This window comes from Salmo trutta, chromosome 12 (genome assembly GCF_901001165.1).
Source record: "Salmo trutta chromosome 12, fSalTru1.1, whole genome shotgun sequence".
Classification (NCBI taxonomy): Eukaryota; Metazoa; Chordata; class Actinopteri; order Salmoniformes; family Salmonidae; genus Salmo; species Salmo trutta.
Genome location: NC_042968.1, coordinates 94,217,422 through 94,240,862, shown reverse-complemented (window position 1 = coordinate 94,240,862; position 23,441 = coordinate 94,217,422). Strand labels below are relative to the sequence as shown.

Below are 23,441 nucleotides of genomic sequence, written 5' to 3'. Positions count from 1 at the left end.
CGTCTTTAGGACGACACAACCTTCTATAACTGGCTAGTTTTATGCTGTATCTGAACGGTCCTGTCTTTAGTCAGCTGTATGGCAACACAACCTTCTATAACTGGCTAGTTTTCTGTTGTATCTGAATGGTCCGTCTTTAGTCTGCTGTATGGCAACACAACCTTCTATAACTGGCTAGTTTTCTGTTGTATCTCAACGGTCCTGTCTTTAGTCAGCTGTATGGCAACACAACCTTCTACAACTGGCTAGTTTTCTGTTGTATCTGAACGGTCCTGTCTTTAGTCACCTGTTGGGACGACACAACCTTCTATAACTGGCTAGTTTTCTGTTGTATCTGAACGGTCCCGTCTTTAGTCACCTGTTGGACGACACAACCTTCTATAACTGGCTAGTTTTCTGTTGTATCTGAACGGTCCTGTCTTTAGTCACTTGTTGGGACGACACAACCTTCTATAACCGGCTAGTTTTATGCTGTATCTGAACGGTCCGTCTTTAGTCAGCTGTTGGGACGACACAACCGTCCATAACTGGCTAGTTTTCTGTTGTATCTGAACGGTCCGTCTTTAGTCAGCTGTTGGGACGACACAAACTTCTATAACTGGCTAGTTTTCTGTTGTATCTGAAAGGTCCCGTCTTTAGTCAGCTGTATGGCAACACAACCTTCTATAACTGGCTAGTTTTCTGTTGTATCTGAACGGTCCTGTCTTTAGTCTGCTGTATGGCAACACAACCTTCTATAACTGGCTAGTTTTCTGTTGTATCTGAACGGTCCTGTCTTTAGTCACCTGTTGGGACGACACAACCTTCTATAACTGGCTAGTTTTCTGTTGTATCTGAACGGTCCGTCTTTAGTCTGCTGTATGGCAACACAACCTTATATAACTGGCTAATTTTCTGTTGTATCTGAACGGTCCTGTCTTTAGTCAGCTGTATGGCAACACAACCTTCTACGACTGGCTAGTTTTCTGTTGTATCTGAACGGTCCCGTCTTTAGTCACCTGTTGGACGACACAACCTTCTATAACTGGCTAGTTTTCTGTTGTATCTGAACGGTCCCGTCTTTAGTCACCTGTTGGGACGACACAACCTTCTATAACCGGCTAGTTTTATGCTGTATCTGAACGGTCCGTCTTTAGTCAGCTGTTGGGACGACACAACCTTCTATAACTGGCTAGTTTTCTGTTGTATCTGAACGGTCCCGTCTTTAGTCAGCTGTATGGCAACACAACCTTCTATAACTGGCTAGTTTTCTGTTGTATCTGAACGGTCCTGTCTTTAGTCAGCTGTATGGCAAAACAACCTTCTATAACTGGCTAGTTTTCTGTTGTATCTGAACGGTCCTGTCTTTAGTCACCTGTTGGGACGACACAACCTTCTATAACTGGCTAGTTTTCTGTTGTATCTGAACGGTCCCGTCTTTAGGACGACACAACCTTCTATAACCGGCTAGTTTTATGCTGTATCTGAACGGTCCTGTCTTTAGTCAGCTGTATGGCAACACAACCTTCTATAACTGGCCAGTTTTCTGTTGTATCTGAACGGTCCTGTCTTTAGTCAGCTGTTGGGACGACACAACCTTCTATAACTGGCTAGTTTTCTGTTGTATCTGAACGGTCCGTCTTTAGTCTGCTGTATGGCAACACAACCTTCTATAACTGGCTAGTTTTCTGTTGTATCTGAACGGTCCTGTCTTTAGTCACCTGTTGGACGACACAACCTTCTATAACCGGCTAGTTTTCTGTTGTATCTGAACGGTCCCGTCTTTAGTCACCTGTTGGGACGACACAACCTTCTATAACCGGCTAGTTTTATGCTGTATCTGAACGGTCCTGTCTTTAGTCAGCTGTATGGCAACACAACCTTCTATAACTGGTTAGTTTTCTGTTGTATCTGAACGGTCCTGTCTTTAGTCTGCTGTATGGCAACACAACCTTCTATAACTGGCTAGTTTTCTGTTGTATCTGAACGGTCCTGTCTTTAGTCAGCTGTATGGCAACACAACCTTCTATAACTGGCTAGTTTTCTGTTGTATCTGAACGGTCCCGTCTTTAGTCAGCTGTATGGCAACACAACCTTCTATAACTGGCTAGTTTTCTGTTGTATCTGAACGGTCCTGTCTTTAGTCTGCTGTATGGCAACACAACCTTCTATAACTGGCTAGTTTTCTGTTGTATCTGAACGGTCCTGTCTTTAGTCACCTGTTGGACGACACAACCTTCTATAACTGGCTAGTTTTCTGTTGTATCTGAACGGTCCTGTCTTTAGTCAGCTGTATGGCAACACAACCTTCTATAACTGGCTAGTTTTCTGTTGTATCTGAACGGTCCTGTCTTTAGTCAGCTGTATGACAACACAACCTTCTATAACTGGCTAGTTTTCTGTTGTATCTGAACGGTCCTGTCTTTAGTCAGCTGTATGACAACACAACCTTCTATAACTGGCCAGTTTTCTGTTGTATCTGAACGGTCCCGTCTTTAGTCACCTGTTGGACGACACAACCTTCTATAACTGGCTAGTTTTCTGTTGTATCTGAACGGTCCTGTCTTTAGTCACCCGTTGGACGACACAACCTTCTATAACTGGCTAGTTTTCTGCTGTATCTGAACGGTCCTGTCTTTAGTCAGCTGTATGGCAACACAACCTTCTATAACCGGCTAGTTTTCTGTTGTATCTGAACAGTCCTGTCTTTAGTCAGCTGTATGACAACACAACCTTCTATAACTGGCCAGTTTTCTGTTGTATCTGAACGGTCCCGTCTTTAGTCACCTGTTGGACGACACAACCTTCTATAACTGGCTAGTTTTCTGTTGTATCTGAACGGTCCTGTCTTTAGTCACCTGTTGGACGACACAACCTTCTATAACTGGCTAGTTTTCTGCTGTATCTGAACGGTCATGTATTTAGTCAGCTGTATGGCAACACAACCATCTATAACCGGCTAGTTTTCTGTTGTATCTGAACAGTCCTGTCTTTAGTCAGCTGTTGGACGACACAACCTTCTATAACTGGCTAGTTTTCTGTTGTATCTGAACGGTCCTGTCTTTAGTCAGCTGTATGGCAACACAACCTTCTATAACTGGCTAGTTTTCTGTTGTATCTGAACGATCCTGTCTTTAGTCAGCTGTATGGCAACACAACCTTCTATAACTGGCCAGTTTTCTGTTGTATCTGAACGGTCCTGTCTTTAGTCACCTGTTGGACGACACAACCTATAACCGGCTAGTTTTCTGTTGTATCTGAACGGTCCTGTCTTTAGTCACCTGTATGGCAACACAACCTTCTATTACTGGCTAGTTTTCTGTTGTATCTGAACGGTCCTGTCTTTAGTCACCTGTTGGACGACACAACCTTCTATAACCGGCTAGCTTTCTGTTGTATCTGAACGGTCCTGTCTTTAGTCAGCTGTATGGCAACACAACCTTCTATAACCGGCTAGTTTTCTGTTGTATCTGAACGGTCCTGTCTTTAGTCACCTGTATGGCAACACAACCTTCTATTACTGGCTAGTTTTCTGTTGTATCTGAACGGTCCTGTCTTTAGTCACCTGTTGGACGACACAACCTTCTATAACCGGCTAGTTTTCTGTTGTATCTGAACGGTCCCGTCTTTAGTCACCTGTTGGGACGACACAACCTTCTATAACCGGCTAGTTTTCTGTTGTATCTGAACGGTCCCGTCTTTAGTCACCTGTTGGGACGACACAACCTTCTATAACCGGCTAGTTTTCTGTTGTATCTGAACGGTCCTGTCTTTATTCAGCTGTATGGCAACACAAACTTCTATAACTGGCTAGTTTTCTGTTGTATCTGAACGATCCTGTCTTTAGTCAGCTGTATGGCAACACAACCTTCTATAACTGGCTAGTTTTCTGTTGTATCTGAACGGTCCCGTCTTTAGTCAGCTGTATGGCAACACAACCTTCTATAACTGGCTAGTTTTCTGTTGTATCTGAACGGTCCTGTCTTTAGTCACCTGTTGGACGACACAACCTTCTATAACTGGCTAGTTTTCTGTTGTATCTGAACGGTCCTGTCTTTAGTCAGCTGTATGGCAACACAACCTTCTATAACTGGCCAGTTTTCTGTTGTATCTGAACGATCCTGTCTTTAGTCAGCTGTATGGCAACACAACCTTCTATAACTGGCCAGTTTTCTGTTGTATCTGAACGGTCCTGTCTTTAGTCACCTGTTGGACGACACAACCTATAACCGGCTAGTTTTCTGTTGTATCTGAACGGTCCTGTCTTTAGTCACCTGTTGGGACGACACAACCTTCTATAACTGGCTAGTTTTCTGTTGTATCTGAACGATCCTGTCTTTAGTCAGCTGTATGGCAACACAACCTTCTATAACTGGCTAGTTTTCTGTTGTATCTGAACGGTCCTGTCTTTAGTCACCTGTTGGACGACACAACCTTCTATAACTGGCTAGTTTTCTGTTGTATCTGAACGGTCCCGTCTTTAGGACGACACAACCTTCTATAACCGGCTAGTTTTATGCTGTATCTGAACGGTCCTGTCTTTAGTCAGCTGTATGGCAACACAACCTTCTATAACTGGCTAGTTTTCTGTTGTATCTGAACGGTCCTGTCTTTAGTGACCTGTTGGGATGACACAACCTTCTATAACTGGCTAGTTTTCTGTTGTATCTGAACGGTCCTGTCTTTAGTCAGCTGTTGGGACGACACAACCTTCTATAACCGGCTAGTTTTCTGTTGTATCTGAACGGTCCGTCTTTAGTCTGCTGTATGGCAACACAACCTTCTATAACTGGCTAGTTTTCTGTTGTATCTGAACGGTCCCGTCTTTAGTCACCTGTTGGACGACACAACCTTCTATAACTGGCTAGTTTTCTGTTGTATCTGAACGGTCCCGTCTTTAGTCACCTGTTGGGACGACACAACCTTCTATAACCGGCTAGTTTTCTGTTGTATCTGAACGGTCCTGTCTTTAGTCAGCTGTATGGCAACACAACCTTCTATAACCGGCTAGTTTTCTGTTGTATCTGAACGGTCCGTCTTTAGTCTGCTGTTGGGACGACACAACCTTCTATAACCGGCTAGTTTTCTGTTGTATCTGAACGGTCCTGTCTTTAGTCTGCTGTTGGGACGACACAACCTTCTATAACTGGCTAGTTTTCTGTTGTATCTGAACGGTCCCGTCTTTAGGACGACACAACCTTCTATAACCGGCTAGTTTTATGCTGTATCTGAACGGTCCTGTCTTTAGTCAGCTGTATGGCAACACAACCTTCTATAACTGGCTAGTTTTCTGTTGTATCTGAACGGTCCTGTCTTTAGTGACCTGTTGGGATGACACAACCTTCTATAACTGGCTAGTTTTCTGTTGTATCTGAACGGTCCTGTCTTTAGTCAGCTGTTGGGACGACACAACCTTCTATAACCGGCTAGTTTTCTGTTGTATCTGAACGGTCCGTCTTTAGTCTGCTGTATGGCAACACAACCTTCTATAACTGGCTAGTTTTCTGTTGTATCTGAACGGTCCTGTCTTTAGTCACCTGTTGGACGACACAACCTTCTATAACTGGCTAGTTTTCTGTTGTATCTGAACGGTCCCGTCTTTAGTCACCTGTTGGGACGACACAACCTTCTATAACCGGCTAGTTTTCTGTTGTATCTGAACGGTCCTGTCTTTAGTCAGCTGTATGGCAACACAACCTTCTATAACCGGCTAGTTTTCTGTTGTATCTGAAATGTCCGTCTTTAGTCTGCTGTTGGGACGACACAACCTTCTATAACCGGCTAGTTTTCTGTTGTATCTGAACGGTCCGTCTTTAGTCTGCTGTTGGGACGACACAACCTTCTATAACTGGCTAGTTTTCTGCTGTATCTTAACGGTCCTGTCTTTAGTCAGCTGTATGGCAACACAACCTTCTATAACTGGCTAGTTTTCTGTTGTATCTGAACGGTCCTGTCTTTAGTCAGCTGTTGGGACGACACAACCTTCTATAACTGGCTAGTTTTCTGTTGTATCTGAACGGTCCTGTCTTTAGTCACCTGTTGGGACGACACAACCTTCTATAACTGGCTAGTTTTCTGTTGTATCTGAACGGTCCTGTCTTTAGTCAGCTGTATGACAACACAACCTTCTATAACTGGCTAGTTTTCTGTTGTATCTGAACGGTCCTGTCTTTAGTCAGCTGTATGACAACACAACCTTCTATAACTGGCTAGTTTTCTGTTGTATCTGAACGATCCTGTCTTTAGTCAGCTGTATGACAACACAACCTTCTATAACTGGCCAGTTTTCTGTTGTATCTGAACGGTCCTGTCTTTAGTCACCTGTTGGACGACACAACCTTCTATAACTGGCTAGTTTTCTGTTGTATCTGAACGGTCCTGTCTTTAGTCACCTGTTGGGACGACACAACCTTCTATAACCGGCTAGTTTTCTGTTGTATCTGAACGGTCCTGTCTTTAGTCAGCTGTTGGGACGACACAACCTTCTATAACTGGCTAGTTTTCTGTTGTATCTGAACGGTCCGTCTTTAGTCAGCTGTTGGGACGACACAACCTTCTATAACTGGCTAGTTTTCTGTTGTATCTGAACGGTCCCGTCTTTAGTCAGCTGTATGGCAACACAACCTTCTATAACTGGCTAGTTTTCTGTTGTATCTGAACGGTCCCGTCTTTAGTCAGCTGTATGGCAACACAACCTTCTATAACTGGCTAGTTTTCTGTTGTATCTGAACGGTCCTGTCTTTAGTCACCTGTTGGACGACACAACCTTCTATAACCGGCTAGTTTTCTGTTGTATCTGAACGGTCCTGTCTTTAGTCAGCTGTTGGGACGACACAACCTTCTATAACTGGCTAGTTTTCTGTTGTATCTTAACGGTCCGTCTTTAGTCAGCTGTTGGGACAACACAACCTTCTATAACTGGCTAGTTTTCTGTTGTATCTGAACGGTCCCGTCTTTAGTCAGCTGTATGGCAACACAACCTTATATAACTGGCTAGTTTTCTGTTGTATCTGAACGGTCCTGTCTTTAGTCAGCTGTATGGCAACACAACCTTCTATAACTGGCTAGTTTTCTGTTGTATCTGAACGGTCCTGTCTTTAGTCACCTGTTGGACGACACAACCTTCTATAACCGGCTAGTTTTCTGTTGTATCTGAACGGTCCTGTCTTTAGTCACCTGTTGGGACGACACAACCTTCTATAACCGGCTAGTTTTCTGTTGTATCTGAACGGTCCCGTCTTTAGTCAGCTGTATGGCAACACAACCTTCTATAACTGACTAGTTTTCTGTTGTATCTGAACGATCCTGTCTTTAGTCAGCTGTATGGCAACACAACCTTCTATAACTGGCTAGTTTTCTGTTGTATCTGAACGGTCCTGTCTTTAGTCAGCTGTATGGCAACACAACCTTCTATAACTGGCTAGTTTTCTGTTGTATCTGAACGGTCCTGTCTTTAGTCACCTGTTGGGACGACACAACCTTCTATAACCGGCTAGTTTTCTGTTGTATCTGAACGGTCCTGTCTTTAGTCAGCTGTTGGGACGACACAACCTTCTATAATTGGCTAGTTTTCTGTTGTATCTGAACGGTCCTGTCTTTAGTCAGCTGTTGGGACGACACAACCTTCTATAACTGGCTAGTTTTCTGTTGTATCTGAACGGTCCTGTCTTTAGTCAGCTGTATGGCAACACAACCTTCTATAACTGGCTAGTTTTCTGTTGTATCTGAACGGTCCTGTCTTTAGTCACCTGTTGGGACGACACAACCTTCTATAACTGGCTAGTTTTCTGTTGTATCTGAACGGTCCCGTCTTTAGGACGACACAACCTTCTATAACTGGCTAGTTTTATGCTGTATCTGAACGGTCCTGTCTTTAGTCAGCTGTATGGCAACACAACCTTCTATAACTGGCTAGTTTTCTGTTGTATCTGAATGGTCCGTCTTTAGTCTGCTGTATGGCAACACAACCTTCTATAACTGGCTAGTTTTCTGTTGTATCTCAACGGTCCTGTCTTTAGTCAGCTGTATGGCAACACAACCTTCTACAACTGGCTAGTTTTCTGTTGTATCTGAACGGTCCTGTCTTTAGTCACCTGTTGGGACGACACAACCTTCTATAACTGGCTAGTTTTCTGTTGTATCTGAACGGTCCCGTCTTTAGTCACCTGTTGGACGACACAACCTTCTATAACTGGCTAGTTTTCTGTTGTATCTGAACGGTCCTGTCTTTAGTCACTTGTTGGGACGACACAACCTTCTATAACCGGCTAGTTTTATGCTGTATCTGAACGGTCCGTCTTTAGTCAGCTGTTGGGACGACACAACCGTCCATAACTGGCTAGTTTTCTGTTGTATCTGAACGGTCCGTCTTTAGTCAGCTGTTGGGACGACACAAACTTCTATAACTGGCTAGTTTTCTGTTGTATCTGAAAGGTCCCGTCTTTAGTCAGCTGTATGGCAACACAACCTTCTATAACTGGCTAGTTTTCTGTTGTATCTGAACGGTCCTGTCTTTAGTCTGCTGTATGGCAACACAACCTTCTATAACTGGCTAGTTTTCTGTTGTATCTGAACGGTCCTGTCTTTAGTCACCTGTTGGGACGACACAACCTTCTATAACTGGCTAGTTTTCTGTTGTATCTGAACGGTCCGTCTTTAGTCTGCTGTATGGCAACACAACCTTATATAACTGGCTAATTTTCTGTTGTATCTGAACGGTCCTGTCTTTAGTCAGCTGTATGGCAACACAACCTTCTACGACTGGCTAGTTTTCTGTTGTATCTGAACGGTCCCGTCTTTAGTCACCTGTTGGACGACACAACCTTCTATAACTGGCTAGTTTTCTGTTGTATCTGAACGGTCCCGTCTTTAGTCACCTGTTGGGACGACACAACCTTCTATAACCGGCTAGTTTTATGCTGTATCTGAACGGTCCGTCTTTAGTCAGCTGTTGGGACGACACAACCTTCTATAACTGGCTAGTTTTCTGTTGTATCTGAACGGTCCCGTCTTTAGTCAGCTGTATGGCAACACAACCTTCTATAACTGGCTAGTTTTCTGTTGTATCTGAACGGTCCTGTCTTTAGTCAGCTGTATGGCAAAACAACCTTCTATAACTGGCTAGTTTTCTGTTGTATCTGAACGGTCCTGTCTTTAGTCACCTGTTGGGACGACACAACCTTCTATAACTGGCTAGTTTTCTGTTGTATCTGAACGGTCCCGTCTTTAGGACGACACAACCTTCTATAACCGGCTAGTTTTATGCTGTATCTGAACGGTCCTGTCTTTAGTCAGCTGTATGGCAACACAACCTTCTATAACTGGCCAGTTTTCTGTTGTATCTGAACGGTCCTGTCTTTAGTCAGCTGTTGGGACGACACAACCTTCTATAACTGGCTAGTTTTCTGTTGTATCTGAACGGTCCGTCTTTAGTCTGCTGTATGGCAACACAACCTTCTATAACTGGCTAGTTTTCTGTTGTATCTGAACGGTCCTGTCTTTAGTCACCTGTTGGACGACACAACCTTCTATAACCGGCTAGTTTTCTGTTGTATCTGAACGGTCCCGTCTTTAGTCACCTGTTGGGACGACACAACCTTCTATAACCGGCTAGTTTTATGCTGTATCTGAACGGTCCTGTCTTTAGTCAGCTGTATGGCAACACAACCTTCTATAACTGGTTAGTTTTCTGTTGTATCTGAACGGTCCTGTCTTTAGTCTGCTGTATGGCAACACAACCTTCTATAACTGGCTAGTTTTCTGTTGTATCTGAACGGTCCTGTCTTTAGTCAGCTGTATGGCAACACAACCTTCTATAACTGGCTAGTTTTCTGTTGTATCTGAACGGTCCCGTCTTTAGTCAGCTGTATGGCAACACAACCTTCTATAACTGGCTAGTTTTCTGTTGTATCTGAACGGTCCTGTCTTTAGTCTGCTGTATGGCAACACAACCTTCTATAACTGGCTAGTTTTCTGTTGTATCTGAACGGTCCTGTCTTTAGTCACCTGTTGGACGACACAACCTTCTATAACTGGCTAGTTTTCTGTTGTATCTGAACGGTCCTGTCTTTAGTCAGCTGTATGGCAACACAACCTTCTATAACTGGCTAGTTTTCTGTTGTATCTGAACGGTCCTGTCTTTAGTCAGCTGTATGACAACACAACCTTCTATAACTGGCTAGTTTTCTGTTGTATCTGAACGGTCCTGTCTTTAGTCAGCTGTATGACAACACAACCTTCTATAACTGGCCAGTTTTCTGTTGTATCTGAACGGTCCCGTCTTTAGTCACCTGTTGGACGACACAACCTTCTATAACTGGCTAGTTTTCTGTTGTATCTGAACGGTCCTGTCTTTAGTCACCCGTTGGACGACACAACCTTCTATAACTGGCTAGTTTTCTGCTGTATCTGAACGGTCCTGTCTTTAGTCAGCTGTATGGCAACACAACCTTCTATAACCGGCTAGTTTTCTGTTGTATCTGAACAGTCCTGTCTTTAGTCAGCTGTATGACAACACAACCTTCTATAACTGGCCAGTTTTCTGTTGTATCTGAACGGTCCCGTCTTTAGTCACCTGTTGGACGACACAACCTTCTATAACTGGCTAGTTTTCTGTTGTATCTGAACGGTCCTGTCTTTAGTCACCTGTTGGACGACACAACCTTCTATAACTGGCTAGTTTTCTGCTGTATCTGAACGGTCATGTATTTAGTCAGCTGTATGGCAACACAACCATCTATAACCGGCTAGTTTTCTGTTGTATCTGAACAGTCCTGTCTTTAGTCAGCTGTTGGACGACACAACCTTCTATAACTGGCTAGTTTTCTGTTGTATCTGAACGGTCCTGTCTTTAGTCAGCTGTATGGCAACACAACCTTCTATAACTGGCTAGTTTTCTGTTGTATCTGAACGATCCTGTCTTTAGTCAGCTGTATGGCAACACAACCTTCTATAACTGGCCAGTTTTCTGTTGTATCTGAACGGTCCTGTCTTTAGTCACCTGTTGGACGACACAACCTATAACCGGCTAGTTTTCTGTTGTATCTGAACGGTCCTGTCTTTAGTCACCTGTATGGCAACACAACCTTCTATTACTGGCTAGTTTTCTGTTGTATCTGAACGGTCCTGTCTTTAGTCACCTGTTGGACGACACAACCTTCTATAACCGGCTAGCTTTCTGTTGTATCTGAACGGTCCTGTCTTTAGTCAGCTGTATGGCAACACAACCTTCTATAACCGGCTAGTTTTCTGTTGTATCTGAACGGTCCTGTCTTTAGTCACCTGTATGGCAACACAACCTTCTATTACTGGCTAGTTTTCTGTTGTATCTGAACGGTCCTGTCTTTAGTCACCTGTTGGACGACACAACCTTCTATAACCGGCTAGTTTTCTGTTGTATCTGAACGGTCCCGTCTTTAGTCACCTGTTGGGACGACACAACCTTCTATAACCGGCTAGTTTTCTGTTGTATCTGAACGGTCCCGTCTTTAGTCACCTGTTGGGACGACACAACCTTCTATAACCGGCTAGTTTTCTGTTGTATCTGAACGGTCCTGTCTTTATTCAGCTGTATGGCAACACAAACTTCTATAACTGGCTAGTTTTCTGTTGTATCTGAACGATCCTGTCTTTAGTCAGCTGTATGGCAACACAACCTTCTATAACTGGCTAGTTTTCTGTTGTATCTGAACGGTCCCGTCTTTAGTCAGCTGTATGGCAACACAACCTTCTATAACTGGCTAGTTTTCTGTTGTATCTGAACGGTCCTGTCTTTAGTCACCTGTTGGACGACACAACCTTCTATAACTGGCTAGTTTTCTGTTGTATCTGAACGGTCCTGTCTTTAGTCAGCTGTATGGCAACACAACCTTCTATAACTGGCCAGTTTTCTGTTGTATCTGAACGATCCTGTCTTTAGTCAGCTGTATGGCAACACAACCTTCTATAACTGGCCAGTTTTCTGTTGTATCTGAACGGTCCTGTCTTTAGTCACCTGTTGGACGACACAACCTATAACCGGCTAGTTTTCTGTTGTATCTGAACGGTCCTGTCTTTAGTCACCTGTATGGCAACACAACCTTCTATAACTGGCTAGTTTTCTGTTGTATCTGAACGGTCCTGTCTTTAGGACGACACAACCTTCTATAACTGGCTAGTTTTCTGTTGTATCTGAACGGTCCTGTCTTTAGTCACCTGTTGGACGACACAACCTTCTATAACTGGCTAGTTTTCTGTTGTATCTGAACGGTCCTGTCTTTAGTCAGCTGTATGGCAACACAACCTTCTATAACTGGCTAGTTTTCTGTTGTATCTGAACGGTCCTGTCTTTAGTCACCTGTTGGACGACACAACCTTCTATAACTGGCTAGTTTTCTGTTGTATCTGAACGGCCCCGTCTTTACTCAGCTGTATGGCAACACAACCTTCTATAACTGGCTAGTTTTCTGTTGTATCTGAACGGCCCCGTCTTTACTCAGCTGTATGGCAACACAACCTTCTATAACTGGCTAGTTTTCTGTTGTATCTGAACGGTCCCGTCTTTAGTCACCTGTTGGACGACAACATTTTATTAACTGGCTAGTTTTGTCTCGTCTCTACGGCTGTTGTATCTGACCTGGACTTTAGAGAACTAGCGGTCCGTCAGATCTAGAACCTTCTCTTAAGACTGGTGGACATGAGATGAACAGATCAACCCGCTTCTCTCCTAGAGTTTTAGTACGGATGCGATATCCCCTGGCAATGTAAGTTTTTCCCCCGAAAAAAAAAAACCCTCATATCTTTACTTTCAAAACACACACACTTTCCTTTTCGCTAGCTAAATCCCCAGGTAGCTGTATAGATTTGCCACAGCGGCAAGGTAAAACCCTTCTAGCATTCTATAGGTCCAGTTAAAAGTTCATAAAGAGTCACACACACACACACACCAAAAAACATGATCAAATATTAATTTCGGAATAATTACTGGTTCAATGATGCTGAACTGTTGAGGTGATTTTAAAGAGCTACTGAAGACATATCGAACAGTGTGTGTGTGTGTGTGTGTGTCTCGGTTTGCTGTGGGTTGTTTTTCATGCTTTATTTGTTTGATCATAAGGCAGACGGAGGTGTACAGCGTCTGAGATAAACAAACAGACGCCCTACCAACACTAATACAGAGGGGAAGGGGGAGATTTTGGGCACTATGAAATATTTACCAACTAGTTGCCTGTTAAGAGTTGTCAGAGTGGAGAAAGTAAAAGTAGAGTCCCCTGTGGCGAAGTAGAGCCTGAACTGACATAGATACAGTCTGGCTGGGAGAATACGTTTCAGACATGTTGGTGGAATATTAAAGAATGGAAGTGTGAGAAGAGACGAGTCACATGAGGCAGAGAACAAAAGTATTGGTCAGAGATGGAACCTCAAAGTTTTAGTTTGTTTTGGTTGTTCTTATATATATATATATTTTTTTAAAGACAAGTAAGTGACAGAGAAAAAGAGGGAGAGTTTGCAAGAGGAGGAGAGAATGTGAGTGAGGGTTTAAACACGGGGAGGGTGGTGAGGGTTTTAAATGCGGTGAGGGTTTAAACGCGGTGAGGGTTTAAAACGCGGTGAGGGTTTAAAACGCGGTGAGGGTTTAAAACGCGGTGAGGGTTTAAAACGCGGTGAGGGTTTAAAACGCGGTGAGGGTTTAAAACGCGGTGAGGGTTTAAAACGCGGTGAGGGTTTGAAACGCAGTGAGGGTTTGAAACGCAGTGAGGGTTTAAAACGCAGTGAGGGTTTAAAACACAGTGAGGGTTTTAAACGCAGTGAGGGTTTAAAACGCAGTGAGGGTTTAAAACACAGTGAGGGTTTTAAACACAGTGAGGGTTTTAAACACAGTGAGGGTTTAAAACACAGTGAGGGTTTTAAACACAGTGAGGGTGTTGAGGGTTTTAAACACAGTGAGGGTTTTAAACACAGTGAGGGTTTAAAACACAGTGAGGGTTTAAAACACAGTGAGGGTTTAAAACACAGTGAGGGTTTAAAACACAGTGAGGGTTTAAAACACAGTGAGGGTTTTAAACACAGTGAGGGTTTTAAACACAGTGAGGGTTTTAAACACAGTGAGGGTTTAAACTGCACCGCATGACATATGATTATGTTCTTAGCCCCTGCACTGAGACCCCAGCCAGTAAAATCCACCAACAATTCTGTTAGCTCACTGTCTCTGTGTGTGTATATATAGCCTGGGAAGAAACAGATGGGCCCAGCAGAGTTTAACACCGTCCTGTGTGCCAACACTGATAGGCTGTTATTGTGTTGTGTGTGTGTGTGTGTGGATGTTGTTTGTACACACACACACACACAGGGCAAACTGTGCCAAGCTCCCTCCTATTCCCAGTTACAAATCGCCCCCCCCCCTAGCAGTACTTTCCGACTCCTTAAGTCGCTCTGTTCCCCCCATGTCCTCATTCACTACCCCTCATATTGTTGAATGGATAACCAAGTGGGTGCTAATCAATAATAATATCTTTCAATAACTGGAGCTTTCATTATATAAATCACAATAACACATCTCATCCCTCAAGGATGTACCGTACCACACAAGACAACATTCAGTAGAGCAGGATGGTTTATGGTGAGTTTATAAAATACAGAAGGGTAGCGTTTATATCGAGTTTATAAAATACATAATTAAGGGTAGCTGTCACGTCCTGACCAGTATAAGGGTTAATTGTTATTGTAGTTTGGTCAGGACGTGGCAGAGGGTATTTGTTTTATGTGGTTCGGGGTGGTTGTGTGTTTAGTGGTGTGTTTGATTTATTATTCCGGGTTTTGGGCACTGGTCTATGTTAATGTATTTCTATGTTTTGTCTAGTTCTTTGTATTTCTATGTTTAGTTAATTGGTGATTGGACTTCTCAATTGGAGGCAGGTGTTTTCTCGTTGCCTCTGATTGAGAGTCCTATATATAGGTATGTGTTTGTTTTAGTGTTTTGTGGGAGATTGTGCTAGGTATAGCTTTGTTGCCTTACCGGCCGGTTATTAGTCATTGTGTTTTGTTGTGTACGTGTTTGTTTTGGTTCACCTTCTTGTCCGTTTAAATAAAAAGAAGATGAGTGCACATTTCCCTGCGTCTTGGTCCACTTTAACCTACGACAGCCATGACAGCGTTTATATCGAGTTTATAAAATACAGAATTCAGGGTAGCGTTTATATCGAGTTTATAAAATACAGAATTCAGGGTAGCGTTTATATCGAGTTTATAAAATACAGAATTCAGGGTAGCGTTTATATCGAGTTTATAAAATACAGAATTCAGGGTAGCGTTTATATCGAGTTTATAAAATACAGAATTCAGGGTAGCGTTTATATCGAGTTTATAAAATACAGAATTCAGGGTAGCGTTTATATCGAGTTTATAAAATACAGAATTCAGGGTAGCGTTTATATCGAGTTTATAAAATACAGAATTCAGGGTAGCGTTTATATCGAGTTTATAAAATACAGAATTCAGGGTAGCGTTTATATCGAGTTTATAAACTGAAGGGTAGTGTATTGTCATGACTGGCCTGTCCGGGTCAGATTACCGTGGACCACACTCCTACAGAGACATCTCTCTCACCCACAAGCGGGGGAGAGATCGAGAGGTATGGAGGTGGGGGGATTTATGACACCTCACGCCCATTGTAAATCTTTAGGCAGCAGACAAAATCCCTTTGTCCTCTCACTATGGAGGAATGGACTGTATGATGGGCCTATGGAGAACCTACCTCAGAACAGCAACATGAAATAAATGGACTTTGGGACGATATAGTTCATCATGTAGTATGGTAGTGGTAGTAACGACGACAGATGGAATATGAAAATTAATGTCGTTTTTGTTATTTTATTAAAAGTTAAATGACGACATTATAACGAAAACATTGTAACCTGAAGAGTTTTCACAATATGTTTGCATACTGTACGTTGTGTGGAAAATGTCCAGATAGTCCAGACAGTTGGTTGTCTAAATTGGATCTGAGTAAAACCCAGACCTCCAGCCTCGTAACTAGTAAAACCCAGACCTCCAGCCTCGTAACTAGTAAAACCCAGACCTCCAGCCGAGTAACTAGTAAAACCCAGACCTCCAGCCGAGTAACTAGTAAAACCCAGACCTCCAGCCGAGTAACTAGTAAAACCCAGACCTCCAGCCGAGTAACTAGTAAAACCCAGACCTCCAGCCGAGTAACTAGTAAAACCCAGACCTCCAGCCGAGTAACTAGTAAAACCCAGACCTCCTGCTGAGTAACTAGTAAAACCCAGACCTCCAGCCCCGTAACTAGTAAAACCCAGACCTCCAGCCCCGTAACTAGTAAAACACAGACCTCCAGCCGAGTAACTAGTAAAACCCAGACCTCCAGCCGAGTAACTAGTAAAACCCAGACCTCCAGCCCCGTAACTAGTAAAACCCAGACCTCCAGCCCCGTAACTAGTAAAACCCAGACCTCCAGCCCCGTAACTCGTAAAACACAGACCTCCAGCCCCGTAACTCGTAACACCCAGACCTCGTAACTCGTAACACCCAGACCTCGTAACTCGTAACACCCAGACCTCCAGCCCCGTAACACCCAGACCTCCAGCCCCGTAACACCCAGACCTCCAGCCCCGTAACACCCAGACCTCCAGCCCCGTAACACCCAGACCTCCAGCCTCGTAACACCCAGACCTCCAGCCTCGTAACACCCAGACCTCCAGCCTCGTAACACCCAGACCTCCAGCCTCGTAACACCCAGACCTCCAGCCTCGTAACACCCAGACCTCCAGACTCGTAAAACCCAGACCTCCAGCCCTGTAACTCGTAAAACCCAGACCCCGTAACTCGTAACACCCAGACCTCGTAACACCCAGCCCTCCAGCCTCGTAACACCCAGCCCTCCAGCCTCGTAACACCCAGACCTCCAGCCTCGTAACACCCAGACCTCCAGCCTCGTAACACCCAGACCTCCAGCCTCGTAACACCCAGACCTCCAGACTCGTAACACCCAGACCTCCAGACTCGTAACATCCAGACCTCCAGACTCGTAACACCCAGACCTCCAGCCTCGTAAGACCCAGACCTGCAGCCTCGTAAGACCCAGACCTCCAGCCTCGTAAGACCCAGACCTCCAGCCTCTTAAGACCCAGACCTCCTGCCTCGTAACTAGTAATACCCAGACCTCCTGCCTCGTAACTAGTAATACCCAGACCTCCTGCCTCGTAACTAGTAAAACCCAGACCTTCTGCCTCGTAACTAGTAAAACCCAGACCTCCAGCCTCGTAACTTGCTACGTCCAGAGATCTTGCCCTAAAAAGGTGGAAACGCACATTTCTGACCCGAGGGTATAAAACACGCGAGTTAAGAATTAACATTATGTCTAAGTGACCACGAGCTGCAGCCAAGGTCCGATGAGTTGTAATCCCCAAAACGAGGTTGAAGACAAAGGAACCTTTTAACAATCTATGCTACGGATGAGTAGCTGTGTCTAAGAGGGTGAATTCAAACAGGATATCATAAGGTGAATGCACCAATTTGTAAGTCGCTCTGGATAAGAGCGTCTGCTAAATGACGTAAATGTAAATGTAAGGACCACCCGGTTATTCTCTCCAAGGAATCGCGTGTCTATACTGTTTTCATTCCCATGCTGGAAACACCTATATGGCTGATTAGCCGTCCTCAGAAGACCCCTCTTTCAGAACAAGGAAAACAGACCACTAAGAGAAAAGGACACTGCCATCGTGTGGACAAACAGAGTTACACCCGGTAACCGAAGAAGTACTGTCATCAGACGAGAAGGAACCCGGTCAATGAAGAGAAACCCCATTGGAGACCTTCGACACGTAATTCCATCATTATATTCTGACCCATAAGAGTGGCAGTACGGTGCAAGGTCTTAGGGTTAAACTAAGCATAGTTTACAAATGTATCCAAGTGGGCTTTTCTCTCTCATTTTAAATCTCCATTTTGTGTAACACGTGTCAGATTGTGTTGGTCCGCTAGGGACCTGTTTCATTGTACTAAGTTCTAATCAATAGCCTAGACTGTGTGTATCTTATACTATCATTTTATCTTGTTCGTAAATAAATACATCAACTCAATTGGTGTGGTATGGACTTATTTTAGTTAGACTTGGTTTGTGCAGATTCACAGATTATGCAACGTTAAAGGGAGTTTTTCCCCCTTGTCATTTCTCCATCAATAACGAAATGTGTGACTCACCACCTGGATTCGATCTTATGTAGCAAAATTTGAAATTGTGTTTTTTACATTAGATAAAAGTGGCGACTCAGAGCTACAAAATAGTAGAACATTCACTGCATTTGAGGAACAATGGGAAAGTCATTTTGCTTTGAAAGTTGAAAAACTTTTGAAAAAAATGCCCTTTGAATGTTTTGCTATCTAGTGAAGAGCTCTTCTTTGTCTACAACAATTTCAGAATGCTTTTTTTGCTAACATTAGCTAGCTAGCTAACAGTACACTTTAGCTTGAAATGAAACCACTTTCTGTCAAAACTAGAAAATGTGTAATATCTGGAAATGTAGCTAGCTAACGCTAGTCCATCTTATCTGTATACGTCATCGTGCATGATGGACGCGTCTCCCTATCAGGAATGCTATGCCACGGTTGCCCTTAGTTTGAAGATGTAATCCGGAGACAGGTGTTTTCTCCATCTCTTTAGCTATCGTACTCTAATTCCACTGATTTCAAAACTTGATCCTCCAGAAAGTGGAGAGCAACACTTATGCAGTTTATACAGGATTACCAACAGACTGACCAGCTCAAATAGACAGAAGCCCTCTATATGGCAGACCAATCCAAACTCATCTCTCAGCATGTCCAGCCCACTCATTATCTCAGCCAATCATGGCTAGTGGGAAGGTTACTGACTTTTTCCTGTGGCTAAACCAACTAGGCTCGTAAATTTAACAATTTTATTCGTATTTACAGATAGCATACAAGTTTGTTATTAAGGCCCATGAAAGTTCACATGTTCTAGAAGACATTTGTTCCCAAAAAAACGCATTTTGATAAAAAAACTAAAACATTTTTATGTTGAAAAGGCTCTCCTGTGAAGTCGTGACTTGTGACATACGCCTAGTTTCCTGAATCACATTCGGCACACCTGCTGAGAACTCCCTTCAATAAATAGTCAGCAGATGGTGCCGCAAGCCACTCGCTAGTTTTCCTGGGAAAAAAACTGCAACAATTTTATTTATTTTTTTGCATCTCCCACTTTTTGAAATAAATAGACACTTTTTGAAACAAAAAAGGACAGAAATGAGTGAGAATGCAATGGCTCTTGATGGGATATCTTTTTTGATATATGTTTGGGGCTGTGACCTATCAAACTGAAACCTAACCTAGCCAGGACACCTAGCCACTGTTGTCTTTAAGCGCTAGCTAACTACTAGTTGGCAGTAGCTAACATATCTTCAGTAATATTCAAAAATGTAATTCAAGCCAGATAAGCCTTACAATATTATACATTTCTGTTAGTTTGACGTTGTAGGTGCTTGTTGATAGCCAGGCTCCAGGCTTAGCTGGAGTGTAGCAGCCAACAAGCAGTGTGTTGTTACGAAAACAACATTACCACAGTGTGATATTCAAAGACCTGGGCCAGCTAGTTGGCATCAATAACAGATCAGATTTGAATAGAGTAGCAGTAGAAATAGTAGTAACAACAGTAGTAGTAGTAGTAATAACAATAACAACAACAGCAACAACAATAATAGTAATAATAATACTAGTAATAACAATAATAATAATAACAGTAGTAACAATAATAATAATAATAATAATAATAATAACAGTAGTAACAATACCTTGAGTTTGGTCTCATGTTCGATGGCAGGTGACTTGTTACTTTTAGGAGGAAGGTAAAGTTCCCATTTACCATACTCTTTCTTAGTGTAGGGGTGAGAGGTGCTGTTCCAGTCATCTGGGGGGGGGGGGGAGTTAGTTACATGAGAACATAGAAGACAATAGCTCACTGTTGCCAACAAGAATCCCTATTGGCTGCAGAATTTGTCACAAGATAACGTTTTTACATTGCCGCGACATCACAGCACCACATCTGCGGCCCCCGACGAGAGAGAGAGAGAGGGGCCGTGTACAGAGAGAGGGGGCCGTGTACAGTGAGAGGGGACCGTGTACAGTGAGAGGGGACCGTGTACAGAGAGAGGGGGCCGTGTACAGAGAGAGGGGGCCGTGTACAGAGAGAGGGGGCCGTGTACAGAGAGAGGGGGCCGTGTACAGAGAGAGGGGCCGTGTACAGAGAGAGGGGACCGTGTACAGAGAGAGGGGACCGTGTACAGAGAGAGGGGACCGTGTACAGAGAGAGGGGACCGTGTACAGAGAGAGGGGGGGCCGTGTACAGAGAGAGAGGGGGCCGTGTACAGAGAGAGGGGGCCGTGTACAGTGAGAGGGGGGCCGTGTACAGAGAGAGGGGGCCGTGTACAGAGAGAGGGGGCCGTGTACAGAGAGAGGGGGCCGTGTACAGAGAGGGGGGGCCGTGTACAGAGAGAGAGGGGGCCGTGTACAGAGAGAGAGGGGGCCGTGTACAGAGAGAGGGGGCCGTGTACAGAGAGAGAGGGGGCCGTGTACAGAGAGAGAGGGGGCCGTGTACAGAGAGAGAGGGGGCCAGTGTACAGAGAGAGGGGGCCAGTGTACAGAGAGAGGGGGCCGTGTACAGAGAGAGGGGGCCGTGTACAGAGAGAGGGGGCCGTGTACAGAGAGAGGGGGCCGTGTACAGAGAGAGGGGGCCGTGTACAGAGAGAGGGGGCCGTGTACAGAGAGAGGGGGCCAGTGTACAGAGAGAGGGGGCCAGTGTACAGAGAGAGGGGGCCGTGTACAGAGAGAGGGGGCCGTGTACAGAGAGAGGGGGCCGTGTACAGAGAGAGGGGGCCGTGTACAGAGAGAGGGGGCCGTGTACAGAGAGAGGGGGCCGTGTACAGAGAGAGGGGGTCGTGTACAGAGAGAGGGGGGGCCGTGTACAGAGAGAGAGGGGGCCGTGTACAGTGAGAGGGGGCCGTGTACAGAGAGAGGGGGCCGTGTACAGAGAGAGGGGGCCGTGTACAGAGAGAGGGGGTCGTGTACAGAGAGAGGGGACCGTGTACAGAGAGAGGGGGGGCCGTGTACAGAGAGAGAGGGGGCCGTGTACAGAGAGAGAGGGGGCCGTGTACAGAGAGAGAGGGGGCCGTGTACAGAGAGAGGGGGCCAGTGTACAGAGAGAGGGGGCCAGTGTACAGAGAGAGGGGGCCAGTGTACAGAGAGAGGGGGCCAGTGTACAGAGAGAGGGGGCCAGTGTACAGAGAGAGGGGGCCGTGTACAGAGAGAGGGGGCCGTGTACAGAGAGAGGGGGCCGTGTACAGAGAGAGGGGGCCGTGTACAGAGAGAGGGGGCCGTGTACAGAGAGAGGGGGCCGTGTACAGAGAGAGGGGGCCGTGTACAGAGAGAGGGGGCCGTGTACAGAGAGAGGGGGCCGTGTACAGAGAGAGGGGGCCGTGTACAGAGAGAGGGGGCCGTGTACAGAGAGAGGGGGCCGTGTACAGAGAGAGGGGGCCGTGTACAGAGAGAGGGGGCAGAGTGCAGCTATTGGTGTCACATTGTGTTATGAGATGAATACCCAAGGCACCAAATCATGCCACTTTAGTAGACAGTAGAACACACTAGCCTGCTCTGTCTGTCTGTCTCACACACACACACACTCCCCAGCACATACTCCTTTTCCAGACAGAGGTGTTAGTGGCCTAAGGCGATGCTATTGCAGCTTAACAGGCCTGGGGCGCTCACCTGAAAAAACACACTAGTCTGTTAAACTGCTCTGTCTCAGACATCCCAAGATGTTTAGAACACAATCATCTCCTTCAGCCTCTCTCTCTCTCTCTCTCTCTCTCTCTCTCTCTCATCCTTCTTTAACCCGTCTCCCTCCCCTTCATCTACAGTGATTGAAGTGGATTTAACAGGTGACATCAACAAAGGGATCATAGCTTTTCAACTGGATTCACCTAGTCAGTCTACTGTACGTCACGGAAAGAGCAGGTGTCCCCCACACTGGCCAGTTTATTAAGTACACCCATCTAGTACCAAGTCGGACCCCCCCCCCCCCCTGCCTCCAGAACAGCCTGAATTCTTTGGGTGTTGGAAAAGTTAGAGATGTTGGTCCATTCTGACACAATGGCATCACGCAGTCGCTGCAGATTGGACTGCCAACACCACCTTCCATCTTGTCCCAACGATATCGGGTTTGGTCAACACCACCTTCCACGTCGTCCCAACGATACCGGGTTTGGTCAACACCACCTTCCATCTCGTCCCAAAGATACTGGGTTTGGTCAATCAACACCACCTTCCATCTCATCCCAACGATACTGGGTTTGGTCAACACCACCTTCCATCTCATCCCAACGATACCGGGTTTGGTCAACACCACCTTCCACGTCGTCCCAAAGATACCGGGTTTGGTCAACACCACCTTCCACGTCGTCCCAAAGATACCGGGTTTGGTCAACACCACCTTCCACGTCGTCCCAACGATACCGGGTTTGGTCAACACCACCTTCCATCTCATCCCAACGATACTGGGTTTGGTCAACACCACCTTCCATCTCATCCCAAAGATACCGGGTTTGGTCAACACCACCTTCCACGTCGTCCCAACGATACCGGGTTTGGTCAACACCACCTTCCATCTCATCCCAACGATACTGGGTTTGGTCAACTACGATACACTGTGGCGTTCAATCGTTGCTCAGTTGGTATCAAGGGTCTTAACGTGTACCAGGAAAACATTCCCCACACCATTACACGACCCCCACCCATTAGTCTGTATAGTGGACACCAGGCAGGATGGGGCCACGGACTCATGTTGTTTACACCAAATCCTGTCTCTGCCATCAGCATGACGCAACAGGAACTGGGATTCGTCGGACCAGGCAATGTTTTTCACTCCTCAATTGTCCAGTGTTGGTGTTCGCGTGCCCCCACTGGAGACGCTTCTGCTGCTTCTTCTGCTTCTTGTAGCTGATAGGAGTGGAACCGTGTGTGGAACCGTATGTGGAACCGTGTGTGGAACCGTGTGTGGAACCGTATGTGGAACCGTGTGTGGAACCGTGTGTGGAACCGTGTGTGGAACCGTGTGTGGAACCGTGTGTGTGGAACCGTGTGTGGGGAACCGTATGTGGAACCGTGTGTGTGGAACCGTGTGTGGAACCGTGTGTGTGGAACCGTGTGTGGAACCGTGTGTGGAACCGTGAGTGTGGAACCGTGAGTGTGGAACCGTGTGTGGAACCGTCTGCTGTAACACCCCATCGGTGACAACGACCGACCAGTTGTGTTCCCGAGATGACGTTCTGCCCTGATATCAGTCTTAGTTTGTAGGCCGTTAGAACGGCCAAAACGTTCAGTCAAACAGTAACTAAATGCCTCGATGTCTGTTTTATACAACAAGCCACGGTCATGTGACTCACTGTCTGAAGGAGAGAACC

General features: G+C 45.3%; 1 protein-coding gene across 1 annotated transcript in view; it reads right to left on the bottom strand.

The window, feature by feature from the left end:
* Window positions 1-23,441, bottom strand: part of gbe1a (glucan (1,4-alpha-), branching enzyme 1a) — a gene marked incomplete in the record, with an annotated part of 159,816 nt that overhangs the window by 100,702 nt on the left and 35,673 nt on the right. Inside the window, 1 exon segment of the mRNA XM_029770386.1 lies at window positions 19,779-19,894. Coding sequence (XP_029626246.1) covers window positions 19,779-19,894 — 116 coding nt within the window.